Here is a 26,379-nt window from a genome sequence, read left to right on the forward strand (position 1 = left end):
CCACCACAACTGGCCCCAATAATTGTTTAATGCAGTTGCTATTACTTCTTTCACAAACTGGCTGCAGATACACAGCCTCATGAGTCTTTGTTGATTCTAGCACACTTCCTGCCCAGATACTGGGTCTAGCCTGCTCCCAGTCCCTCCAGCCTCTACCTGGCATCCACTCATTTCTAGTCTGCCATGCTATGGGACTCAAGGCCAGAAAAGTTCCCTGTGAACTCTTGCAGGAGGGCAGAATTCAGGGAGAATCATATGGGTGACTAGACAAGGTGAGGATGTGACCACAGGACCAAGCCACCGAGAGGCAAGAGTGGAGGCCTGAGGGGCTAAGACTGGAGAGGGCTGGACTCCTGCCAGAGAAAGCAGGAAGCAGCAGGACCCAGGCTCATGGCCAGAGGCATAGGCAGCCAGAGAGCAAGCAGCTGGTCACAGCCTCATTAAGAACCTTGGCTCTGTGAGCAGTAGCCAGAAGCTGGGCTGTCGGTCAGCAGTGGGAGGCCAGGCACAGGGCATAGCTAGGGCATTGGCAGGGGTCCTGAAACTCGAGTCAACATTCCAGAGCCCTTCCTCAGAGATCCACTGTCCAGTCCAGTTACACGCCATCCTCTGCTCCAAGCTACTGAGCTTCCCACCCACTGTCCAACAGCTGCAGGCCTGGATTCCAATGCTGGCTTTGAGAAGTCAGACTTGGAGCAATGGAGATTCAGAACAGGCAAGGGAACTGGAGGCCCAACTTGGTCCAGCCCAAAGTGGAAGTCATACCAGACGTCAGAACTCAGGATCTACAGCCTCTGCCCTGTCCCCAGAGGACAAAAAAAGATGTCTTTGTACATGGCCTGCAAGACTACCCGCAAGTCTCTTCTCACTCGGTTTTCAACTTCAGACTGACTCAGTTTTCTGAACTCCAGGTTGCTATGGCCCAAGATCAAAACCAGACAACCTGCACTGGCCTCCCTGACAAACACCTTGAGTGGTGGTGAGTGGGAAGTCTTCCTCGTGTCTTGACAGAGGGGCTGGGTCACCCCAGGCCCAGGCTCCCAAAGAGAACAGTATGGTTCCCAAGACCTCTCAAGGACCCAGCACCCCTGAGCAGGTCACTGGATGCTGTCACTTTCCAGTTTAAACAGGAGAGCACACCTACTCAGACTGTGTGACCTCTTGCAGCCTCCCACACTGAACGGGTGGGCTGGGTGCAGGCCTTCTTAAATGAGGAACAACATAGCATCCACAAACCTAACCCCTCCACCTCCATAAAGAAGAAATGGAGCCTGGTGTAGTGGCATAAACCTTTAATCCCAGCACTGGGGAACCAGAGATTTGTGGATCTCTATGAGTTCAAGGCCAGCCTGGTGTACAAAGCAAGTTCCAGGCTGACCAAAAGCTACAAAGCAAGACCCTGTTTCAATAGAACAAAACATCACACACACACACACACACACACACACACACACACACACACACACACACACACACACACAAAAAACCCAAAAGAAACAGGATGGGTGTGGATGACCTTCAAGATGTCAGTCAGTCTTCCATCATCCTATTCAAGCTGGCAAGGGTCAGACAGAGCTACAGGTTGGAACACACCAGCTACCTTCACACCTGAGCCCTAGCATGGCTCACACTGGGGGTGCAAGGACACTCTCTTCCTCAACCTCCTGCTGGTAAGCTAAGCCTGCTTCCTCTTCTCTTGCTCACAGCCAAGCAGTCCAAACCACAATGGTGTCACTGTCAGCTATGACATCACAAAGTACCGTGGTGGAAAAAGATGTGTGTAGGTATCAGAGTGGTAGGTCCCAGAGCTGCAGAGCCCCTGTCCTACATAAGAGGTGGGTCCCAAACCCCAAAGCCCCTGCCCTGCATCCTAGGACAAAGAGACATACTGTCAGGCCAGAATCAGTACCAAATAAGGCGTCCCCTCTAATGAGTGACAAAAAGCTTCTTTGAGGAAACACCCTTCCCACTTGGGCTTACTTGAGCGTGGAGGCTACTAGCTGGTCATGCTGGCTGTTACGCAAGTCTGACTTCCTCAGCATCTGGGGGCATGCCTCACTGTTGACATATCAAAGGCACTAGGGGACAGGAGCAGGAAACCCAAGACTTCCAGGCCTGCCTGAGACAGCAGCACCCCAGCTTCGAGCAACCTGAGGGGCAGCCATTAAATCTTGCCAAGGGGGCCTAAGACAGGGAAATAATTCTAACCAAAAGAAATGGGAATAAAATGATCAAGAAGGACTGGAGAGATGGCTCCGGGGAACAACACTTGCCTACAAGCCTAAGGACCACAGCTAGGACCCTCCAGAGCCCACATAAATGAGGCAGCTAACTATAAACCCAGCACAGGGGCTGGGGTAGGGTGTAGAAACAGAGATCCCAGAACAAGCTGGCTAGCTAGACCAACTCCAAGCTCAGTGAGAGACTCACCTCAATCAAGTAAACTGTAGAGTGGTCAAGGAAGACATCTAATATCAATTCAGACAGAGACATGCACCTACATACAGACAAACATCCCTACCCATGTGGAGGCACACTGCTCATACATACAAAAAGGAAGGAAGGAAGGAAGGAAGGAAGGGAGGGAGGGAGGGAGGGAGGGAGGGAGGGAGGGAGGGAGGGAGGGAGGGAGGAAGGAAGGAAGGAAGGGGTAAAGACATCAGCTCTTTTTTTCTCATGGCTCATGTAGCTGCCAGCTCCACTCCTTCTGGGAGAACATTGAGATTAGTGTTGCTGGAAGACTTAGGCTCAGAGAGATTAAATAAATGGAAAGGACACACAGCAAGCCATTAAACTCTGTTCTACTAACACTCAGGCTGTGATTCCTCCTCAAGGTTGTACTGTCTTTTTTTGTTTTTGTTTTTGTTTGTTTGTTTTTGTTTTTGTTTTTTTTTTTTCCGAGACAGAGCTTCTCTGTATAGCCCTGGCTGTCCTGGAACTCACTCTGTAGACCAGGCTGGCCTCGAACTCAGAGATCCATCTGCCTCTCCCTCCCAAGTGCTGGGATCAAAGGCGTGCGCCACCACCGTCTGGCCCAGGTTGTACTGTCTTAGAAGTCACTTGGGCATAGGGAATTAGACAGCTTCAGTTCAGAAGATGGCTTTCCCATCTTGGGTCTTAAGTAAGCAAGATCTTTCTCTGTCTCTCTCTGTCTCTCCATCTCTGTGTCTCTCTCTCTCTCACACTCATAAATATACACAAATGCAGATGGAAGAGATTTAAGAGAGAGACCTCCTGGCATGTAGGGATGAGCTAGAATAGGGGTTCTCAATCTTCTTAATGCTGTGACCCTTTAATACCATTCCTCATGTTGTGGTGACCCCAAACCATAAAGTTATATTTTTTGCCACTTTATAACTGTAATTTTGCTACTGTTATAAATCATAATGTAAATATCTGATATACAAGATGGTCTTAGGTGACCCCCCCATGATGCCTAAGGGGCCATGATTTAGAAATTGACAAGCACAGAGCTAGAGCCTTCTGTGCTCCTTTCAACTTCATCATGCATATTCCTCATCATCCCCAAGTGACATTTAGCACCGGCCACTGAAAGAGTAAGATGGTGACTCCCTGACCATATAGCTTTTGCTTCCTACACAGGGTCCCAGACCCAAGTCAGACAAGTGATCTGAGGGGCCCAGCCAGGGGATATGGGGCAGGAAGTACAGCAGGAAAAGGTGACAGGAAGAACGTTGGTTTGGGGGTACCAGGCAGCAAATTCACTCAAACAGGAACTTGGGGCAATTGAATATCTGCTGCCTAAGCTTTGGGGACCTATGGCTCCCACTGATGGGTGCCTGAGTTCCTCCTAGCTGTGAACACTGAATATAACCAAATCAGGACAGACACCAGTGACTTCAAAGCCTTAGTCCTTGCCATCACCATGGGTGTGTTTCCACTGTACAAAGGAATGAGGGAGGCTCTGATCACAACAGAGGAAGGCTGAAGGCTGACATCTGTGTGATCAGGCCTTGGGCCCTGACCAAGGGAGCTGGTGTCTCATGTTGTCTGAAATTGGGGGTATAGCATATGCACCTCACTTCTGCTCCCAGTGCCAACCCTCAACTTCCCTCCTTGCCCACTCCAAGGCCCTGAGCCACCACCACTGGGATGGCATCATCATAACCCAGGATGAGTAGAGGTAGGAAGTGTGAGCTCTTTCAGGAGAGGGTCTCCAGCTCATCAGATCTGATACAGCAGTGGGAACAAGCCCAGACACACTTTGAAAGAGGCGGGCCACCAGAACCCCGATCTGCCCACCAACCTGACACATTTGGCTGTAAAACGGAGTCACGAGTCACAACAAAGGTCAGCCAAATATCTCTGACATTTAGCAAATGTTTTCAGTTTTTTTGTTTTCTTTTAGTTGGTTTCATGAAGTCCAGGGTTATCTCAAACCCTTCATGTACCGAAGGATGGCCTTGAATTGATAATCCTGCCTGTACCACCCTGAGTGTTGTGATTAAGCTGTCAGCAAGAGCAACAAGAAATGTATATATATATATACCAGGCATGGTGGCAAACATCTCTCTTCTTCCCCACAAAGACACCCTGGGTGAACTCTTCTCTTTCCCTACAAAGCTACGCTGGCTAGTATTGGGTAGCAAAGGCCAAAACATGTCAAAGTGTCACTCAACCTTAGAGATGGACAAATGTTTCAGGAAGCCACTGGGCCAGGGACCAGGACTTTCTTCAACCCAAGCATGCCAGAGAAGGCCTCAGGATGTAGCCCAGCTGGTAAAGCGCTGCCCAGCATGCAGAGACACAAGTCCAGAGCTACATACGTCAGGTGTTGATGGCACACAGCTGTAATCCTAGCTCTGGAGATGTGCAAAAAAGATCTGGACTTCAAGGTCATCCTAAACAACATAGTGACCTGAAGGCCAGCCTGGGCTACAGGAGACACCATCATCATTAAAAAAAAAAAGCCAGGCAAATTCTCTATTACCACGACAAAAGCGAATGTATCCCATGTAACTGTAACAAGAGCAGTTCTGAGCAAAACCCAAGTCTCTGAAGTGTGTGACCTTCTGGCCATGTGGCTTCTGGGGTTCTGGAGGTAGTTTCCTAGAGCTGTCCAGTGGGCAGTGTGTGAAGCATGCATGGACAAATGCCAAGAGAGTTGATGGATGGATGGCTCTATATCAGGGTACCTGACCACCTAACCACCGCCATCTAAAGGTCCCAATACCAAGCCACATCCTCAGTCACAATACAGATGCCCCAGAAGGATGCCAGCCAACGAACACAAGACAGAGATAGGAGGAAAGAAGTAAAGAGCTCTCAGGTTCAGCAGTACTGCAGGTACCTAATCCACTCCAGGGTCAGCCTGGGATGCTACAGACTCTGGCTCGAGCAGCAAACAGCAGTCCTCAGTCCTGAGAGTCCCAGGGACAGGGAGGCCATACATATCAGGTTAAGTAAGACCAGAACAAGTGCTCACCTACCCTGTTTCACACCTATTTATCTGCCAAATAAATGAAAGACTGAATAGAAGGGTAAAGTAAGTTTGCTGCCCCTGGAACCTACTCAAATATCCTCAGGGCTCTCTCTGCTGCCCAGACCCACTACACACAATATCTCTGAGTCCCACAATAGGGATAGAAGTGGGAATACAGGTAAGAGAATGTCTGGAGAAAGAATGTTGGGAGTCAGGCTAGCAACTTGCCTTCAAATCTCACCCCATCACCTCCCAGTTCTGTGGTCCTGGCATACGCCACAGCTTGTCACCCATCCCCACACCTTTCAGTGGAACAACGGTACCCACCTTGTAGAAACAGCTGGAAGGGAAGTTTCAGTGCTAATCTGTGACAAAGTGCCCAACACAGTATCTGGCACTTGAGTGTCCCAAACCAGGAGCTTCTTTGGAATCAATCAAGAGAAGGCTTGCACAGTTCTGTGTTAAGGGTCCCTTCTACCCTTGAGGGACAGAGAATAAAAAGTAGCATGGAATCTGTGCTCTATAGAGCAGGTCATGTCTAGGTGGGGGGATGTGTACAGGCCTTTCTGGTGACCTGGCATTTACAAAAGACTCAGAAGTGTTGAGAGATCTGTAATATGGACAATGTGTGTGCAGGGGTCATACACGCACAGTGGTAGACACCTAGTCATCAGCTTCACAGAGCATAGGTTCATGTGAGCAGGCAACACAGATATGTCCATCTGGCCTGGAATACCTTGAAGGTAAGGAAGGGTTCTGCCTCCACCACTAGGAGCTACAAAGGCTTCCCAGATAGAGGTGTCTGGGCTTGAGCAAGGTCTCTCTGTCAAAGGAGGATTTGTGGGAGTTAGAACACAGGCAGACTAGCTAAGAGTCCACGCAACAGTAGTAGAAGGTCTAAGCTGACCTGGGACTGGTCAGGTATGGAAGGAAGTCTGAGGGAAACACCTTCAGCCAAACCACTGTGGATCCCACAAAGCCTTGCGTGTCCCATCCGGTACAGAAGCTCCTGTGCTCTGTCTGTCCCCAGGGACAGACCCCAGCTCAGTGCCCAAAGACCTATCCTTCCTTGGAGCTCAGAGCACAATCCCCACTCAGGCTCCTGACCACAACCATGCACATTCACACTCCGCCCTCAGAACTGGGACTGTCCTGACCCAGAGTCCATCCTTGACACCTCCCTGAGGACCTACACCCACCAAGGATGAGTCCATTCCTTTGCATCCCAGGACCATTGAATATCACCTCCGGACGCAACAGAAGCCACCTTCCACTCTACTCCCCTGCAGTCAGGTAAGCACACCCTGTCCATCAAGGTGGGCTCAGGAGGCAGAGAGCATACATGGAACCAAGCAAAGGCATGTCAGTGCAGCAAGCTCCCTTTAAATCCTTCAAAAAAGGTAATTTCTCTGAGCCTCCTCATTTTTCCGTACCTGTAATCTGCCTTTTTTTACCCTGTCTTCGATCAATGGAGGCAGGAAGGGGGGGGGAGGGGGGCAATGTGAATACCGGATACTGGGATCTTTAATCGGTCCATTTTCCCGAGGTTCCTTGGGGTAGCTGCCCTCTCTGCCACTACACTGAGAACATTCTGAAACGTCCCCTGAACACAGCAAGGCGGATCCATGGAAGCAATCTAGTGACAGAGAAGTGACTCACTCCCCATCGGTCTCTTATACTAGGCGCTTACTTAGACTCCTGGCCCCGCCAACATCTAGTAATCCCAGGGTTTCTAAGAAAGAGACAGACCATGGCGCAGAGAAGGAAGTCTTCAGACGACACAACCCGCTCAAGCAATGGGGCAGTGGCCCTGGTCCTTCCCGCCTCGAGACCGCGGGACAGAAGGGATTTCGCAAGGATGAACAGTGTTCCTGAGCCCTGCTGGGTGTTATTCGAGCCCTGATCAAGCTCGCGGAGAAAGCCACTGGGTATTTCTGGAACATAAGGCTGTCGGGAACCGAGTACCACCCCAGGATCCCAACGGGCCAGACCTCGGGTCCCCAGTGGGTCCCCAGAGGCGCGTGGCGCGTGTCTGCTGGGGACGTGATGGCCTCTCATGCTGTCCCGGAATTGTGCAGTAGCAGTAGCTGGAATGGGCACTTTGTGATGCGCAGCTGTCCCCCGTGACCCCAAGAGTCACCCACCTGGGCGGGCACTGTGTGCCCGGTGGCCCACAGCTGCAGTTCGAAGACCAGCGCGACCCAGAGGGCGGCGGGCGCCATAGGGGCAGCGGTGGCTCCCGCCCTTGTGCCTGGAGCTCTAGTGCCTCAGCTGCGCTCTAGCTGGTGACTGAAAGCGAAACCCTCAGGCCAGGAGCTAGGGCAGACCAGGGGGTGGGGGGAGGGCGGGAATGGGCGGGGCCGCGCCCTGAGGACACGCCTCTTTACACAGAGTCCTCGCCCCTCGCAGGACACCTCCACCTGTGATTCCCTGGCATCTCTGGGCCTCTTTCTCCAGCATCTCTTCCGGGAATGAATGCGCTTCTATCACTCCTTCCTCTTCGAGACACCCTTCCAGTGGTGGGGAAGAGACTGGCGCAGGTGTCCACTATATTCGTGACTGGGTGCCCTGATTGGGCCTCCCCCAGCTAATTTGTCACCATCAGCCCGTCCCAGATCTCATGGACTTCCTACTCTTCGTGGTAGGACATGGGGGGAAAGCAGTCCCAAAGTTGGCACCGCTCAGGAGAACCAAAGCCTTCTAGATAATTCACTCATTTAGACTCTAGAGCCAGGCTAACTCCACATGAATGTTTGCATCTTCTCATGGAGCTTATTAATATGAGCTATATAATATGGCTCCTATAATGTGCAGCATATGTCTGCTTACTCGGAGTGTACAGGCATAGTATAAGCAGCATTGCATAGGTATAGCTCTTTTTAATATGTTTCATTTTTTCCTTAAACATACTTGGAACCCTAAGTAAGAGCAGTCCTCTTTTTCTGAGTTCTCTTGGCTGATAGGTAAACAGAAATCGAGGAAGAAAACCATCCAGAAAGTCTTGCTTCCTAGAACTGACCTCATCAGCAAGCTCCCAAGGACAGTGCATATCCCTACAGCCCTGAATATGGAGTATTTGGAGAGGTAGGGTGGGTAGGGAGGCAGGCAACTATTCTGTCCCTCCTCATGGACACATACACTCTTACTGTAGGCTGATTGAGATACTGAGAGACCCGCAGCCACTGGCCCTTGTGAGGGCCACCTCAAGGACGGTACTTTTAGGTGCTGGGGGAGAAACTGGGAAGTGACCCTTGGGAGGATGGAAAATCCCACCTGCTGGTCAGGAGCCTGGGAAATCACCTGGTTCTCACATGTTTCTGAGACATAGGTCTCAGCTCAAAACCTCAACCCTGAAGAGGGGTAGCCACTGAGCAGGCAGGGAGGGTTCTGGTCTTTAAGCCTCCTGTGGAAGACATGTGGAGGAGGTGCTCTGGTCTATCTGAGAAAGCTGAAAGCCAGTGTCACCTGTCAGAAGCAAGATTCAGTGGTCTGCCCTGGATTCTGCCCAGTGGGTCCAATTTACTCATTCTCTCCAGGCAGGTAACAATGCCACCAAGAATCACATGTGGGAGACCATAGGCTGGTTCCTAACTTAGTCTGTATTCTGCGGTTCAGCATCACACATGTCATACACTTTGAAGAGAACGGGGTGACTTCGTTTCATGGTTCTCATCCAACGTTAATGGAACATAGCTGACGATAGCCTTGGTGGCAAAAACTACATAGTAAGAGATACGGATGGTGTGTGTGTGTGTGTGTGTGTGTGTGTGTGTGTGTGTGTGTGTGTGTGTTTGTGTGTGTGTTTGTGTTTCTCTTTTTCTTCTTATAAAGCCGCCAATAGCAATCACAGCAGCTCTACCCTGATGATTTTTTAAAATGCTACTTACGATATAGCATCAGCTGTTATTCTGTGAAAATAGTACAGCCTGACAGCCCACCTCCACCCCCCAACCCCCCCCCCCGCCCAATCCCTGACAGCTAACTTAGCACCTGTGCAGGTGCCTTGCAAATCTTCACCAGGGATCACTTGCTATTCACACTGATAACACTTAGTAGTTGTGAAACCAGCAGTTACTGGAAGACTACTCAGGGTCAGCAACATATGTCTGCTGGTACATGTGGTCTTGCAGGAGCAGGGGTGGGGGGAGATGAAGTTTTATAGGACCTTTCACAGCTAGGAGGGAGTAGTGTTGTTTCAAACCCAGTTTAGTTACCTTCAAAGTCAAGGAGCTCCTACACAGCCCAGTCACTGTTCACTCTGTCACATTATATACTCCTCTAGGACACAGGTACACCATCCTGTTCTGGCTATTCCCTTGGTGCCTAGGGAACACACAATAAGGACAGCTCAATAAAATGGAAGTGAGTGAGGACTTCTGCTAAGTATACACAAGAGACAATAAAGAGATGAATATTAACCAGACGTGGTGGTGCATGCCTTTAATTCCAGCACTAGGGAGGAAGATCTCAGAGAGTTCAAGGCCAGCTTGATGTATATAGTGAATATATATAGCGAATATCAGGACAGCCAGGGCTATATAGAGAAACCTTGTCTCAAAACACCAAGTGGGGAACATTAACGAATGGCTAGGTATATATCAGGGTTGGAATCCAGTCTAATCCAGTCAGTGCTTGGCTCTATCAACCCCACCATTCACCTTTTAGTCCATAAGCCCCACAGTACAGAAAAGGTCCCATTGTTCTTATATCAGTCAGCAGAGATAGGATGGTGGATTTCATAAGGGTCGCAGACGGATCATCTTAATCTGGTACCTCCCCACTTCCCAGGACAGTCCCAACCCTATCATCTCACACTCCAACAAGCTGACATCTCTGCTTCTGCAAACAGAAGACTCACCTTTGAAAGGCAAAGCAAGCAGGGGTGCTCAGGCTGCTAACTGAGCACTTACTGTATGCAATTGGCCTGGCAAGCCTCTGGAGGAAGTACTCCAGCTTCAGCCAACACAGGCTTCAGCTTCTGACATGGCCACCTGTATACAACCAGAGAGAATGTGCCAGAAACTCTATTTACAAAACCCCAGTGCCAGCATCCTATGACTTTTATTTTATTTTATTTTGCTTGTTCATGTGATGTGCCTGTGTTGGCCTATCCCACTCCTCATAAGGTTCTAATGACAAACCAAAGCATGATTCTAACCAAGTTTACCCTGGGGAACCAACAAGTTTGTTGGACTTTCCTACAGAGAGCATGGTGACCCCAAGGCAGCTGCACCGGAAAGTCTTCACGCAGCAAGGTTAGTGGCTTCCATGCAATTGCACAGAGTTCCTTTTATAGTCGTCCACAGTCAAGTACACTAGTTCTTCCAGGGACACAGCGAGTCCCCCAGGAACAATTTGGATAGAGCTCTTGGAGGAGTGGCTGGAGAGTCAGGTGAGCCTTCCCCACCCCATTTCCATTAATGGAAATGTAACTGTCCATTGACCTTGCTGTGGTGGACTCTTTTTGTCTCAGCTGCGTTGTTTTCTAGAAAGAAAGCCTTCTACTACCGTGTGGTGTGGTGTGTGTGCATGTGCGTGTATGTGTCTGGGGATACAGGTGGGAGGACAACCAGGGGAGACAGTTGTGAGTCTGTGGCTAACACAGCTTCCTGCTCGTGATTTTAGTCTGTGACTCACCAAGGGGCTGGCCCAGCACAAGGTGTAGAGATAAGCACAGGCAAAGAGTCAGGCAATAAAGGTCCTGGCTGGGACCACTGAGAAGGAGGAACAAGGGAATCTCATTGCCTAGAAGCAGTTATAATATGCTTGGGCCTCTAGAGGCCATGTTGGAAAGAGCTTGCTTTGTGGCTGTTCCTAGGAGTTCATTCAGAAAAGAACATCAGAGATTCTCTCTCTTAGTAGAAGCTGCCTCCCCCAGCACACAAGCCACTCTCTGCTGCACCTCAACCCTCTGATGGTTTCTTCAGTCCAAGGTGTGCGTGCGTATGTGGTATCATAAAAAAAACAAAACAAAACAAAACAAACAAACAAACAAACAAAATAACAGTCAGTGGCTGGAGAGTTGGCTCAGCGGTTAAGAGCACTGATTGTTCTTCCAGAGGTCCTGAGTTCAATTCCCCAAAACCACATGGTGGCTCTCAACCATCTCTAATGGGATGGGTTCTGATGCCCTCTTCTGGTGTGTGTGAAGACAGCTACAGTGTACTCATATATAAAAGATAAATAAGTAAATCTTAAAAAAAAGAGAGAGAGAAAAAGAAAAATGTCAGGTCATCTAGGGTCTGGTAAGATGGTACAGTGAATACTTGCCATGCAAGCATGCAAGTATGCAAGCATGAGACCCATGTCTGCATCCCCAGCACCCATCGGGGGAGGGCTAAAAAAACCATAGTGGATATTGTGGTCCTCCTGTAATCTTAGACTCGGGAGGTAGAGACAGAATCTGTGAAGTGTGCTAGTTAGAACCAGTCAAATGGGTGAGCTCTGGGCTCAAGTGAGAGACTGTACCTCAAAATATTGAGAATTGAGGAAGACACTTGACATTAACTTCTGGTCTTGATGAACATGTGTGTGCTTCTGAGTGTGCACATGCACACCACACACACACAACATGCATCTCTTCTTGTCTCGATGAACATGTATGTGCCTCTGAGTGTGCACATGCACACCACACACACACAACATGAATCTCTTGGGCTACGCTGATCATTCATGCTGGGAGGTGGAGTGTTGACCCCCCAAAACAGTGTCTCCATCCTCATCTCCTTACGAAGCAGGGTCACCCCTGCTTAGGGGCACAAATCTTCCCACCTCTGGGCCTCAAAGAAGACCCAGTCATTTGGGAGAAGGTTGTTAGGAGACATTCAAAATTTCTATTCTGAGTTGTCTTTTCCCGGTCTCTAAAAAAAAAAAAAAAAAAACAGCTGTTTGGCCAGTATTTATTGCTAAATCATTATCTAAGAGCCTTTGCTGGGCTGGCATCTAAGGAACAGATTACTGTACATTGTGTATAGCTGTGTTATAAGGCTTTTAAATGTATGATCAGTACATGCCTTTTAAAGAGAAATAAATAAATAGATAGACAGACAGAGTTCAATGGGTAAAGTGTTTTCCCCAAGAGCTTGAACACTAGAACCCTGATCCCCAGAACTCACCAGATGCTGTGTGGGTGTGGTAGCCAATTTGTTCTCCCAGCATGTGAGAGGTGGAAACAACAGAGCCCTGAGGCAAGCTAGCTAGCCAGATAGTCCAATCCAGTGAAGAATGGCTGCAGAAAACTCATCCTATATCCACCTTGGACCTCTACATCCCCGACACACATTCAAATACACATTCACACACACATACACATACATAGACACATATACATATACATGCGCATGTGCACGAGTGCGCCCACACATCCCTCTAAGGCTAATGTTATAGGTGCTAGGAACTGAACTCGAGTCCTTTGAATTGAATGAGTGGCAAACACTCTTAACAAACGCTAAGACATCTCTCCAGCCCCTTATTCCACACTCTTTCACTTTATCATTAAACTAGATGTCTTTGCCTCTAAGCTACAGTTCTCACTCATGCAATTTCTTCCCAAGGACAACTGCTTTGAGTTTGACGTTTCTCTAGACTATTTTCTGCCTTAGTATGAAAAATAACACAGAGGATTTCAGGGAGGCCTCAGATCTGTGGGCTCCATATCCTACGGTTTACTCAACAGTAAAAGGGATCAGACATGTTCTAGGAAGCAAACAAGAAAAATACATTGAGTGTGCGTATTGAACATATACAGACTTTTTTTCTCAACATTATTGTTTATGCTCTAAACTCATAAAGGTATTAGAAGTACCATATAAAGATGGCTCAAAGTCTACAAGCAAAAGTGTGTGTTACCCAAAAGCTTTACACTTTTTCACATTAAGGTAACTAGAGCATGTATGGTTTAGGTAATACTGAAAAGCAGGGATCCTGAATGTGAGCATCCATGGGTTTGAATATCTGTTAGAAGGGGCTCCAGGAGCTATTTCCAGGAGATGCTGAAGGGAGACTGTGTTTCATATGCATGCATTTTCACCCATACAACCCAAACAGCAGGAGCATGGTCTTGCCTGTAGACAGCGCTGTCTTTGAGACAGGAACATTCACTCGTTGCTGAGTTCGGTTCTAACTTATTTCCCTTTCACTTGCTGTGTGGAGTTGTGTACTTGCCCCAAGGTCTATCCCTTTCCCCACCCTGTTCCTCTTTTGTGGATATTTGGGGAATATCCCCAATGCTCCATCTCTTGTGTTGCCAAACACAGTCTTGTCAAAGGCACAGAAGACAGTTTCCCTAGGTGGTGAACCTAGATAGAGAGTAGGGCTGCTGGAGAGAGGTGGTGTGCGTTTTTTCATTTTCACCGGGTCCTGTACAGCGAACTCTAGACTCGCAGGGCCACATCTGCAGTGTCGTTTCATTTCTGCATTTCCTCTTATAACTATTCTTTTCTCCTTTCCCCCTTCTCTTTTAAATTTTTAAAAATTTCGTTTTTTTTAATGTATTCTTTATCTTTATTTCATGTTCATTGGTGTTTTGCCTGAATTTATGTCTGTGTGAGGGTGTAGGATCCCCTGCAACTAGAGTTACAGACAGTTGTGAGCTGCCGTGTGGATGCTGGGAATTGAACAAATTGAACTCAGGACCTCTGGAAGAGCAGCCAGCACTCTTAACGGCTAAGCCATTTCTCCAGTCTTTAAGCTTCCTTTTTGGGACAATGTCTTATGCAGCCCAGGCTGGCCTGAAGCTTATTGTATAGCTAAGGATGACCTTGGAATCCCATGCTTCTGCCTCCGCTCCTTGGTGCTGGGATTATAGGTGCTTACCAGGTGTCCATTCATACCATGTTAGGGATGGGAGCCAGGACTACATGAGTGCTGGCATGCCTGATATCACTAAGTTATATCTCCACTCTCTCTCTGTCTCTGTCTCTCTATTTATTTATCTATTCATTCATTCATTCATTCATTCATTCATTCATTCATTCATTCATTCATTCATTTATTTTTCTGGTGCTTGGACTAGACCCAGGCTCTGTAAACTCAAGGAAAGGACCTGAGTCACACCTCCAGCTCTCCCTCCTTTATCAATTCTGCATCACTCCAGAATGCTCTCAATTCTGCATCACTTCCTGGCTCCCCTCTCCAGCCTGGCCTCTCTCACCTGACTTCTAAGACAGCCCTTCCCAGGACCAGCCTTCCTGCCCTCACTCCTCTAACTCCACACCCATTTCTTTCTCCCCATCTTTTCTGGGTCTCTACAAACCACCTATGCCCTCTGCCCCTCCACATCTTGCTTGTCTCTCCCTCTGTCTACGAGGGACACAGGGAGATGGTGGTCCCATCCGTGGGCCATAGGTTTCCAGGTACAGACTCTAAGACAAGCAATGGCTACCCCCACCCTTACATACTATCGATTCTGGCCTCAGTTTCCCTGCCTTACTCTATAAATGGCCTCACTGCCCTCTGGTGTGTTTTCTTGTGTTCCTAAATCTGTGGCTGGTCTGAGCACAATTTCTTTCATATTCTCTTGATCACTTGCTCATTGAATCTCAGGTCTAGAGGGTAGAATGAATTGTATTATTTGGGTCTTGCCAAGCAATGCTCTTCCTACCCTCTCTCCCCTATTTCTCTTTTTGACTCTCTCTGCCTCTCTGTGTGTTTAACTTGAGCTCCAGGCTCCTCCATGTTAAATATGCACTCTACCACTGAGCTATGGTAAATATGTTAAATATGCACTCCCCCCAAGTCTATTTTCTCTCAAACCCTGTTCCCCATCCCACCCCAAATAGGATCCTTACTGCTGCAATCTATACGTTCTTGTAAGTAAATCAGGTGTGGCTTATGGGTGTTTCAGTGTCTCAGGAGTAGGCTGTGGATCACAAGCTACTGGGTACATGTGTATTTATTTCCCTAACACTGCCCGATTCCTCTGTGCCGCCCACGCAGTCACACCCTACCAGCAGGGCCAGAGAGTTCCTATTTTGGCACGTTTTCCCCTGAACTCCCCACTAGCCAGCTTTCTGACTCGGGCCAGTGCGGTGGGTGTGGAGTGGAACCGGCTGGTACCTCATTTGCATTTCTCTGAAGTTCGTGGGTCTAAGCACCTCTTCGCTGCTGCTGAGTCATTCGGGTTTCCCCTTCTGTGAACTGCTTTTCAACATCCTTTCATCCGATCGTTATTATTTCCTGTCTTCTTGTAGAGCTGCTCTAATTCTTTGTATCTTCTAGATATTTATCCCTCGTCATTTTTCAGATATCATAAAGACCTCCTCCATTCTGGTATATGGTTGCTGTCTTTATTCGGGCTTTCCCCTCATTGTTTAAACATTCCTTAATTGGACCGCTCCAGAAGTAAAAGGTTTGTGCCACTAAGCCTCACAGTCTAAATTGGATCGCCAGGAATCACGGTGTGGAAAGACTGTGATTCTAAAACTCCTGAAAGTTGTTCATGTACATGTCTCCTTACTCCCCACCCCAACACATACACCAGTCTAAATCATACATACATACATACATACATACATACATACATACATACATACATGTAATTTTAAAAAACATTTTTAAAGGTCTATTTAAAAAGTCCCTGGTTGACTGGTCTACAAATACAAAGTGAGTTCCAGGACAGCCAGAGGTAGACAGAGAAATCATGTCTCAAAAAACCAAAAAAAAAAAAAAAAAAAGTCGATTGTTGGTGTGTGTGTGTGTGTATACATGCATGTGTGCGTGTGTTTTATTTTGTGCATTTTGTGTGTGTGTGTGTATACATGCATGTGTGTGTGTGTGTGTTTTATTTTGTGCATTTTGTGTGTGTGTGTGTATACATGCATGTGTGTGTGTGTGTTTTATTTTGTGCATTTTGTGTGTGTGTGTGTTGTTTTTTGAGACAGGGTTTCCTTGTGTAGCCCTGACTGTCCTAGAACTCGCTCTGTGGACCTCGCTGGCCTCCAACTCAAAGAGCTACCTGCCTCTGACTCCTGAGTGCTAGGGTTAAACGCTTGCACCACCATGGCCAGGCGAAAAAACAAAAACAAAAATAAAAACAAACAAAACAAAACAAAAAAACCAATTCCTTAATTTTAATGTAACAAAAATCCATCAATATTCTCCATTAGATCATAGTTGAAAGGACCTTCCTTACATGGAGGTCATGAAGATGCTTTTGTTTTTCTTTTCTGTTTGTTGGCTTAATAATTCTAGCTGGGCCAATCAAAGATCTGAAGTACATGCAATATATATGGTGTAAAGACCCAATTTTATTTCCAATTTTTACCCAATTTCTGTCTGCCTGCCTTTCTTATACTGCCAAACAAGCACTCCATTCTTCCATCATTTGTTGCAAGTATGTGGGTCAGTTGCTAGAAGAGCTCGTCTCCTCTTTCAGTCTTGTTATTTCTAGACCTGTTCCACATTGTTGTTGGTAGACCCTCGAAGAATGTTTAGTAGACACGGTGAATTCTCTTTGTTTGCTACTCTTTTTCATAATTGGCTTAAGGGAAGATTGCCTCCCCAGCAAAATAATAATAATAATGATAATAGCTGATGAGAGGGCTTACTTCGTAAGAGTGCTTGCTGCACAAGCATGAAGACTTGAGTTCAAGTCTCCAGCACCTACATAAGAAAACAGGTTTGGTCATACATTCTGGTAACCCTGGTGCTGTACATAGCCGAGACATTAGTAGTTCTTAGGCTTGCTGGCTGCCAACCTAGCTACAGATTTGGTGAGAGATCCTGTCTCAAGGGAAGAAGGCAGAGAGTGACAAAGCAGGACACCTTATGTCTTCATCTGTCACCTGTACGTGCACACACGGATGTATGCTCCATCGCCCTTTCAATGCCCCCCCCAACAATTTCCCAAACACCAGCTGAGGGTTCCTGGCTAGTGAAATGATTCTGCATGTAAAGGCACTTTCTGCCATACTCTGCCATACCTAATGACCTGAGATCGTTCCCCAGGAAGTACACTGTGGATTGAAAGAACCAGTTCTATAAAGAGCTGAGAGAGAGAGAGAGAGAGAGAGAGAGAGAGAGAGAGAGAGAGAGAGAGAGAGAGAGAATAAATAAATGTAGAAATATCTGAATGAAGATTTCACTGAACTGACAGGTGAGTTTGGGGGAGAACAGATTTACTCCGTCCATGAGCACAGTTCACCCATGTGCGCCCTTCATATCTTCCCACGGTTTTCTTTTCTATCAGACCATTTGGATGTGGCTGGGGCCAAATGATCACACGTCCTCCAGACAAATCCTTTTACATCCAGGTTCCCAGGTGATACCTGCAGCAACTCCAGAACGACCAAATGGCAGGGCTTTATAATCTGATCATTTATTTTAATCAACTCCCATGAGCCCTCACAAGCAGTCAAGCATGGGCACCTGACACAGAGAAAATCTCATTATAATCACAAGTCTGTGCAGTATAGTTTGCCAGGCAGTGGCTGCATCTTATTTTGCACCAGGCATTCCAAACAGGCTCTAGTTCACAAGCAGAGAACTTAAGGGTCTTCAGAACACGTGACCTTATGGGATATAGAACATATGGGATGCGGAACTCAGCCATCGGAGCAAAATAGCCACCATCTTCATCAAATTAGCCATCTGTCTTGTTGACTGTGGACATCCCTTCATAGACAGAGAGAGTGAGAAGGATCACTGGACTCTCATTTGAGTTTCCAGCCACCAAATTCTGCCATAACTTCCTGTGCCTGTGGTCTCAGGAGATGATGGAGTACACAGATTGGAGGATGTTAATAAAGAGAGGCTGTATGTATGGCTTACAGAGAAGCCACCATCCATGTAGCTCTTCCCTCTGTGGCTTATAGAGTAACCATCATCATTGTGGTGTCAACGTTTCCAGTGTGGAAGTTTTGTGGTCATCCAGGCTCCTGTAAGCAGCCCCTCATTCACTCTAGTAAGGAAGCCCAATAAACACAGTAATTCTCCAATGTGAACTCTGGTAAATCATACTTCCCTTTGTCCTTAGGACCTTATAAGGAGGGGGTAGGCATTGTTTCTGTTTCCTTCTGAGAAGAAATTCTCAAAACAATATATGGCACCTTCCAGGAACAATGCCTTGGGAGAGGTTGAGCGACAGACCATCTGGTTCTGTGGCTGCTGAGTTTTTATGAACCCCAGCATGCCTCACTCCATTCAGGGCCTCCACTTCCCAATCTGCAGTCTGAGACTGAAAAGTTACTGGGCCTCAGAGTTATGAAGCCCTTGAGTAGCTCAGCTCAGCCCTCCTTGCTCCACTTCCCCCAGGATCTATCAGCACACTGCCTCTTCCTGGGGACTACCAGTCCAAGAGCCAGCATGGAGTGTCTGCATTTCTAAGTTGCAGAGCCTTCAGCTTAGAGCTAGAGTACACAGAAGACTAGGGAGGTGGCAGGGGTGATGGGCGTGGACACAGGAGCCAGCAGTCAGCCTCCCCCTCCCTGTTCTGAGATGCTTGGCTCCTGAGAATGAGCCAGAGTCTGTGCTGCTCAGCAAAGGAGCCAGGTGAGTGCACAGTCTCCATCCATGTCACGGGCTGCAATTTCCCCAAGCGCTTCTCCCTTCCTTTAGTCAGAAGAGAAAAGAAGAAATGATTTTCCCTGGGTTGAGTTTCTCAATCTTCACTCGGTCATATGTTTATGAGTCTGTACCTTGTAGCAACCTTGGCTAGAGGGAAATACAGTGACTCAGTGTGGACCGGCTCCTTGCAGACAGCCCAAGGAAGGAACAAAAGTGATTCTGGCTTCTCAAGGAGGCAGTGACTATGCTGCCTCTAATTGGTCCCCAGGGAGAAGTCTGTCTTTGGCATTCCCCTCCCTGATCCCCAGGCCTGTTCTGCCTGCCCTGAAGATTCAACATATATTGAGCATCAATTGTATACCAGGCAGAATAGCTGTGTCCCTTTGCCCTCTTTCAGTTGAAATATAGCCCTGTGCCCCAAAGGAACCTTTAGTTTCTAGAACGACATGGTATTTCAGTTGCCAAGGAGCTTCCCGGTGAGCCAATTTTAGGAGATACGCTGGCATACATGCATGAAAATACAATGAAACTCAATATTTTGTGCACTATCTAAAATAAATAATGAAATTAAGGGAGTGAACTATTTTAGGCAGTGGGACTAACAAATTAGACAGTACCTAAACTTGGAGACAAGCTCTAACTCAGGCCATTTACTGGTATGTGACTTTGACCATTGGCAGATCTCTTCATCTTCCTCAACACCCCCCCCCCGACCCCTCCCCCGCTTCCCTCAACTGCCAAACAGGGGTGGCAACGCCTCTGGGTGCTCAGCAAATGCAGACTCAAAAAGGCTGGAGATTTGTCTCAGTTGGTAGAGTGCTTGCCTGGGATGCACACAGCCCTGGGTTCTGTTCCTAACAGCTCATATACCAGGTGTGGTATATACGTACATGCCTATAATTCCTGCTATAAAAAATAAGTAAATAAATGCAGACTTAGAACATGTTGGTGTAGGGAAGGGTTTCCTGAAATGCCAGCTGTGCTTTCCTGCTACAGGCTAGAAGGAAAACCCCCTGGTGCCAGTGTCTCCAGGCCCTCCTAAGGTCAGTACAACTTCCGGATGACTGCCCGCCCAGCACCCCTGCCTCTCTTCCTGGAGCATGTATGACAGGACCTAGAATCATCTAGGAGGCACACTTCTGAGCGAGCCTGTGAGGGAGTTTCTAGATTGGGTTAATGAGGTAGAGAGCACCCACCCTATATGTGTAGGGAGATCCATTCCAAAGGCTGGGGTCCTGGATTGAACAAGAATGGGAAGGTAAGAAGAGCAGCAGAATTCATTTGTGTCTTGACTGCAGATTCGATGTGAGCAGCGACCTCACGCACCCATCTCCATGCCTTCCTCACTGTGAGACAAAGTAAATACCTCCTTCCTTAAGGTGCTTTGGCCAAGTAGTGTGTCACAGCAATGAGAAAAGTAACTAAAACATGTCCCCATAAACTTGGGCCACATCCTCAAGTCCTACTGTGACCCCCGACTTACCCTGAGGTTTCCCCCGACCCCTCGCACCATAAACTTTATCAGTTCCACCAGGTAAGGTTAGCTCAGATTTTTGGCTGTCCGTGAGGGCTCTAAGCATCATGACCCTGCAGTTTGGGCTTGATATTTATTTATTTATTTATTTATTTATTTATTTATTTATTTATTTATTTATTTATTTGGTTTTTCGAGACAGGGTTTCTCTGTGTAGCCCTGGCTGTCCTGGAACTCACTCTGTAGTCCAGGCTGGCCTCGAACTCAGAAATCCACCTGCCTCTGCCTCCCGAGTGCTGGGATTGCAGGCGTGCGCCACCACACCCGGCCTGATAAATATTTATTTAACAAAATAAGATATGTTCCACCTTAATGCAACTTTCCTGGTGTGGGCATGCTTTTTAGAAGTACTCTGCAGAGGAGAGAGTGGAACCCAAGCCTTCCCTGGGTGCCATCTACTTGACTATAAAGCTCCAAGCCCCCTAAGGTCAAGGCCTTCCCTGCAGGCTTCCTTTCCCAGGTGGTCTTTGACACTCAAAGAGTTGTCCTGCATACCCAGGCACCACCCATCCCCCATCCTTTCAATGTTCCTCAACACCCAGTACCCTGCCTCATAGTGCTCCCTGCCTGATACATGATAGCTGTTCCACACAGGCCTCTAGATTGAGCAACTGAATGAGCAAATGAGTAGTGGTTTGAATGAGAATGTGCCTCCTCATAGACTCATATACTTGCATGCTTCATCCCTAGTTGATGAATTGTTTGGAAAGATTAGAAGGTCTTATTAGAGGAGGTGTGTCACTGGGAGTGGACTTTAACTCCATCCCCAGTGTCTCTGTCTTTTTTGTTGCCTGTGAATCAAGATGCAAAGCTCTCAGCTACTTCTTCAGCACCATGCCTGCTGCCACACTTCCTGCTATGATGATAATGGACTAAACCTCTGAAGTTGTAAGCAAGCCCCTGGTTAAATGCTTCCTTTTGTAGGAGTTGTCTTGGTCATGATGTCTCTCCACAGCAATAGAACAGTGACTAAGAATAAATCCTTCTTCTTAGACACAGATCTTTTTTTTTTCTTTTCTTTTTTCTTTTTCTTTTTTTTCTGGGTTTCTGAGACTTGGCCTCCATTCCTCAAGCAGTCAGTGCTTTGGGAACTGTGTAATCTGGAAAATCTCTGGAAGAGGAAGGAATGGGTGAGCAAGTGAAGCTCAGGATGTCAGCACTGAGCAAATACTTCATGCTGGGGAGTGTCCTCCATGCTGGCCACTCAAGGGTCACAACTGGGCCTTAGACACAGTTAAGACAGAGAGCTATGGAAACTAACAGACATGTTTGAGGAGGGCCAGACTAGTAGACAGTGGCCCTAGGGAGCTACTGAAGGTTCCATGCACTTGGCCAGCACTTGGCTTTGGAAAGGAAGTGCAAGCCAGGAGGCAACGATTGTCTGGGAATTTCTGAGCCGCTGGATCCAGAACGTGTTCTCCAGGGCTTAGCATTCCTATTGTGACCAGGCAAAGCAGGCAGTGTAGCGTGTGACTTAGATCCCTGTAGCCAATTCCACAACAGTAGTAAAAGTGTCAAATAAAATAAAGCAGCAACAGAAAAGAAAAAAACCCAGAAGCGACCTCTGCCTGAGCCACAGTTGATCACAGCCAAGTGGCTGGGAACTGGAGTCCTGGCCAGGTGACCTGGGTTTGAATCCTGTCTGCACCATTTAGTAGCTGTGAGCATCAGTTTCCTCGACAGCAGCATAGGGGTATCTGTAGCCACCACTTCTGAGCATCCTGTCAGGAGGTTCATGGGAGAGAATACAAGAAGCCTTAGAGGGAGTTGGTCCTATCTCTCCTCATAACATGTATGAGTTGATGGAGGCAGGGATGAGGCCCCTTTGTGCGACCCAGAAAGGTCAAGTGACATTCAGGGAAATCTGATGACTGACCTTGGTCCACAGGGCACTGGTTCATCTTGTGAATGTCCAGAATTTGCTGAGGGTCTCTGTCCAGGGTGGGGCCTTCCCTGATGTGTGTTGAAGCTCCTGGCATTTCCAAAGCTAGCAAATAAAAAAACCACAACCTGTGACATCCCGCTCTTGAGTAATCTGTCTGCAACTCTGACTTCCTGACCAGGCTCCTTGCAGTTTGACCAGCCATTGGGTTGCAGGAGAGAGGGTCCATCCAATTCTAGAAGATGCCAGATCCTGTCCCCTGCTCAGGTGGCCAGGCATGAGCTCTGAGAGCCTCAGTTTTCCCCTCTGAAAAGAAACTAAATGGAGCCACCAATGTTCTTGAGTCAGACAAGGGAGTATGAAACTCATCCCTGCCCATTTGTGTGTGCATTGGCCCTCGTGTGCTCAAGACATTCCTGAGGACTACAGAGCACATGCTTGAGACAGAAAGACTTGAATCCAGAGCTGGAGACCTGGCTAGGTGGTTAGAGTACTTGCCATACAGTGAGGGGACTGCAGTACAGATCTCCAGAAACCAGAATAAATGCTGGGCAAAGCGTGGAGAAAGTAAAAACCCACCTGTAATTTCAGCCTTGGAATACAGAGGCAGGGATTCCCTAGAGCAAGCCAGCTAGCAAGATTAGCCACATCAGTGAGATCTGAGCTTGACTGAGAGACCTTGCCTCAAAGAATAAAGGAGAAAAACAACAGAGTATGATTCTTCAACCTCAGAAATTCAAGAGCTCACATGTGGATACACACACACACACACACACACACACACACACACACACACACACACACACACACACATCATACATAGATACAAAAGCCTCAAAGTAGTCAAGGGAAATGAATAGGCTTGATACACAGGGTGTTCTCAAAAGTCTTCCGTGTGGGGAGCCGCCCTCACATTCGCCGTTACAAGATGGGGCTGACATCCTGTGTTCTAAGTGGTAAACAAATAATCTGCGCATGTGCCAAGGGTAGTTTTCCACCCCATGTGCTCTGCCTTCCCCGTGACGACAACTCGGCCGATGGGCTGCAGCCAATCAAGGAGTGACACGTCCTAGGTGGAGGATAATTCTCCTTAAAAAGGGACGGGGTTTCACCATTCTCTCTCTTGCTCTGGCTCTTGCACTCTAGCGCTCTTGCGCTCTGGCTCCTAAAGATGTAAGCAATAGAGCTCTTGCTCTCTTGCACTCTGGCTCCTGAAGATGTAAGCAATAAAGCTTTGCCGCAGAAGATTCCGGTTTGTTGCGTTCTTCCTGGCTGGTCGCGAGAACGCGTGTAAGACTTCTGGTACCTGGGGTCTAGGCTCTGAATCTACTTGCTAGTGATAGAGCAAACACGATGCATGTCATATTTGAAGACCACAGGACTTGTGATCCCTACACTGGCACTTGAGTCTAGGAATTCAAGACTAAATTGGGTAATACTACACTACCTTATCTAAAAAAAGAAAGACAAGTAGCTGGTAAGAATTATAAATATATGTGTTTACATTTATTTATTTTGAATTGTGTGTGTGAATGTGTGTGTGTATAAGAGGAATTGGTTCTCTTCTACTACTGGGTCCTAGGTATTGAATTCAAGTTACCAGGCTTGGAAGCAAGCACCCTTAGTCTCTGACCCAGCTCTCTGGATCTATAAGATCCAAGGCATCCCTATAATCCAAGGGGACAGAATATCACATAAGGGTCTGGAAGTGCAGCTCTTTTGGTAAAATCCCTGTTGAGTATGCACAAAACGTGAGGTGATGGCTAAGTAAGTAAGAATATGTGGTAGACACTTAGTCTCAGGTCAACTTGACACAAGCTAAAGTCATCAGAGAGTAGGGAACCGCAATTAGAAAATGCCTCCAGAAGGTCAGGCTGTAATCAAGCAAGTAGGGCATTTTCTTAATTAGTAGTTAATGGGGGAGGGCCCAGCCCTTTGTAGGTGGTGCCATCTCTGGGCTGGTGGACCTGGGTTCTAGAAGGAAACAGGTTGAGCAAGTCACAAGGAGCAGGCCAGTAAGCAGCACTCATCCATGGACTCTGCATCAGCTCTTGCCTCCAAGTTCCTGCCCTGTTTGAGCTCCGGCCTTAGCTTCCTTCGGTGGTGGATTATAATATGGAGGTGTATGGCAAATAAACCCTTTCCTCCCAACTTGCTTTTTGGTCATGGTGTGTCATAGCAGCAATAGAAACCTTAAGTAAGACAGAATACTTAATAAACAAGCATAAAGACTGGGCTGGGTTCAAATCTCCAGCACCCATGCAAAAAGCAGGATGTGGCTACATACACCTACAACCCAGATCTATGAAGGGTGGAGACAGGAGGATCACTGGGGCTTGCTAGTTGCCAGCCTAGTTCCAGATTCAGTGAAAGTCACTGTCTCAAGGGGGTAAGATAACAAAGAGACAGAGAAGTGTGTACCTTACATCTACATGTGCAACACACATACCTCACACCCTCCTCCTTAATTCCCACATCACTGTGATCACAATCTAACTGAAACAACTTAAGGAAGGAAAGGTGAAATTTGGCTCCTGGTCCCTCAAGGTCCAGTCCATCAAGGCAGGGGATGTGTGATAGAGCCTGGTCACATCACACAGAGGTGGCAACTCCCAGCTGAAACTTGCCTGAAAGCGGCTTATAACGCTCACAGCATCAATCTTACTTCTCACCACAGAGATAGCCAGGCCACCTGCATCCAGGAAGGGAACTGGAGTTGGAGTTGAGAGGATGCACTCCAACTCTTTAAACATGCAAGTGTGGGACAGTGAGCCTCCACTCAGAGCCCAGAGAAGCAGGCACCTAGGACCTAGGACTGATCCTAGGTGCAGACACAGACTAAAGAAGGGCTTGGTGAAGTCAAACGGTCTGAAAAGGCAGCTAATAGTGACCATGAAAACTGCTAGCTGGGCTAGACACTTTATCCCCACAACATCCCAGCCTCGTGCCAGGTGAGAGTTCAGTCCATGCTGTCAGTCCGGAAACAAGTGGCAAGAGTGTGAAACTGTGTGGCTGGGAACTGGCTGAGCTGAAACTGAACCCTGGAGGCCCGTCTCGCCCGTAGCCATAACCTCCACTATTTCCCATGACAAAGTGTCCCCATGCTTTGTCAGGGCTACTGATAAATCCTGTGGTGCTCAGATGACAGGATAACCAATGCCCAGGGTTCTCCAAGCCTTCTCCAGGCTTCTCCATCCAGACTTGGAAGATCCCAGAAGAAAGAGAAACCTTGTCCTCCCTGAACCCTTCTCCTGTAGCTCCCCAGCAGTACCTGGGAATGTTGTGGGCTGCCTGCTCAGCTGCTTCCTGTTCCAGCCTTCTTAAGTTTCCCCTGAAATCTGCTCTTGGGACTTTTGATGCCCCTGTGGTTTGGCTTTTGTCACTCCATCTGAAACGTTTATTGTACTTACAGGACCATAAAACTGAGCATGGAACAGTGTTCTTTTGATACACCCTAAGTGCTCTGTAATGGCTCAGCAGGCATCGCTGGGCAAGTTCTCCCCACCCACCTCCTTTCTCTCCACACACTGGGCTTCCTGTATGGCTATATTCTTCCTGAATCTCAAGTCCAGGAGCTTTTTCACCTCAGAGCCTTTGCACTGGCTATTCTTGCTTTCATTTCACTGGCTATTCAAGCTTAGCTGGCTTATTTCACTCAGGTGGAACTACAGTGTTGGTGGGAAGCTGTCCCCAACCTTGTCATTGCAGACACTGTCTTGCCTCTGTCCTGGAACCCAAATAGGGGTAATTCACAAACTGGGCTTGAAACAGGGACTCTATATGTAGCCCTGACTACCCAGGAGCTGGACTAAAACTCACAGAGATCCCCCTGTCTCTACTTTACTAACATGTTCACCACCACATCACAGACTGGATCTTAAGCTTAAGCCAATGTCACACCTGCTGGACAAAGGATCCCTGGGAGGAAAGCTGTGTGCCAGAAATTCTTTGCTAGCTGGGCTTGCCTCAGTGTATGTGTTTTTGAAAAAGGGCTGCTATGAAGAAGAAGATCTTGAA

General features: G+C 47.7%; 1 protein-coding gene and 1 long non-coding RNA gene across 5 annotated transcripts in view; both read right to left on the reverse strand.

The window, feature by feature from the left end:
• Positions 1-7,734, reverse strand: part of Tnfrsf1b (tumor necrosis factor receptor superfamily, member 1b) — a 34,503-nt gene extending 26,769 nt beyond the window's left edge. The window contains exon 1 of the mRNA NM_011610.3: positions 7,588-7,734. Coding sequence (NP_035740.2) covers positions 7,588-7,665 — 78 coding nt within the window. The 5' untranslated portion in view covers positions 7,666-7,734. The remainder of the gene's footprint in view (positions 1-7,587) is intronic.
• Positions 7,735-9,661: 1,927 nt separating this feature from the next.
• On the reverse strand, positions 9,662-25,835 carry Gm36233. 4 transcript variants are annotated; one of them, XR_881565.1, is made up of 4 exons: positions 25,634-25,835; positions 22,357-22,467; positions 20,143-20,292; positions 17,775-18,055 (listed from the first exon to the last, which is right to left on the reverse strand). It is a non-coding gene; the product is annotated as a predicted gene, 36233 (long non-coding RNA). The 4 variants fall into 4 exon arrangements; XR_881564.1 differs by having other exon boundaries at positions 17,775-18,991; XR_001784499.2 differs by lacking the exons at positions 17,775-18,055; positions 20,143-20,292 and adding an exon at positions 9,662-9,766.
• Positions 25,836-26,379: the final 544 nt, after the last annotated feature.

The sequence above is a fragment of the Mus musculus genome, chromosome 4 (assembly GCF_000001635.26).
Source record: "Mus musculus strain C57BL/6J chromosome 4, GRCm38.p6 C57BL/6J".
In the NCBI taxonomy this organism is placed as follows: domain Eukaryota; kingdom Metazoa; phylum Chordata; class Mammalia; order Rodentia; family Muridae; genus Mus; species Mus musculus.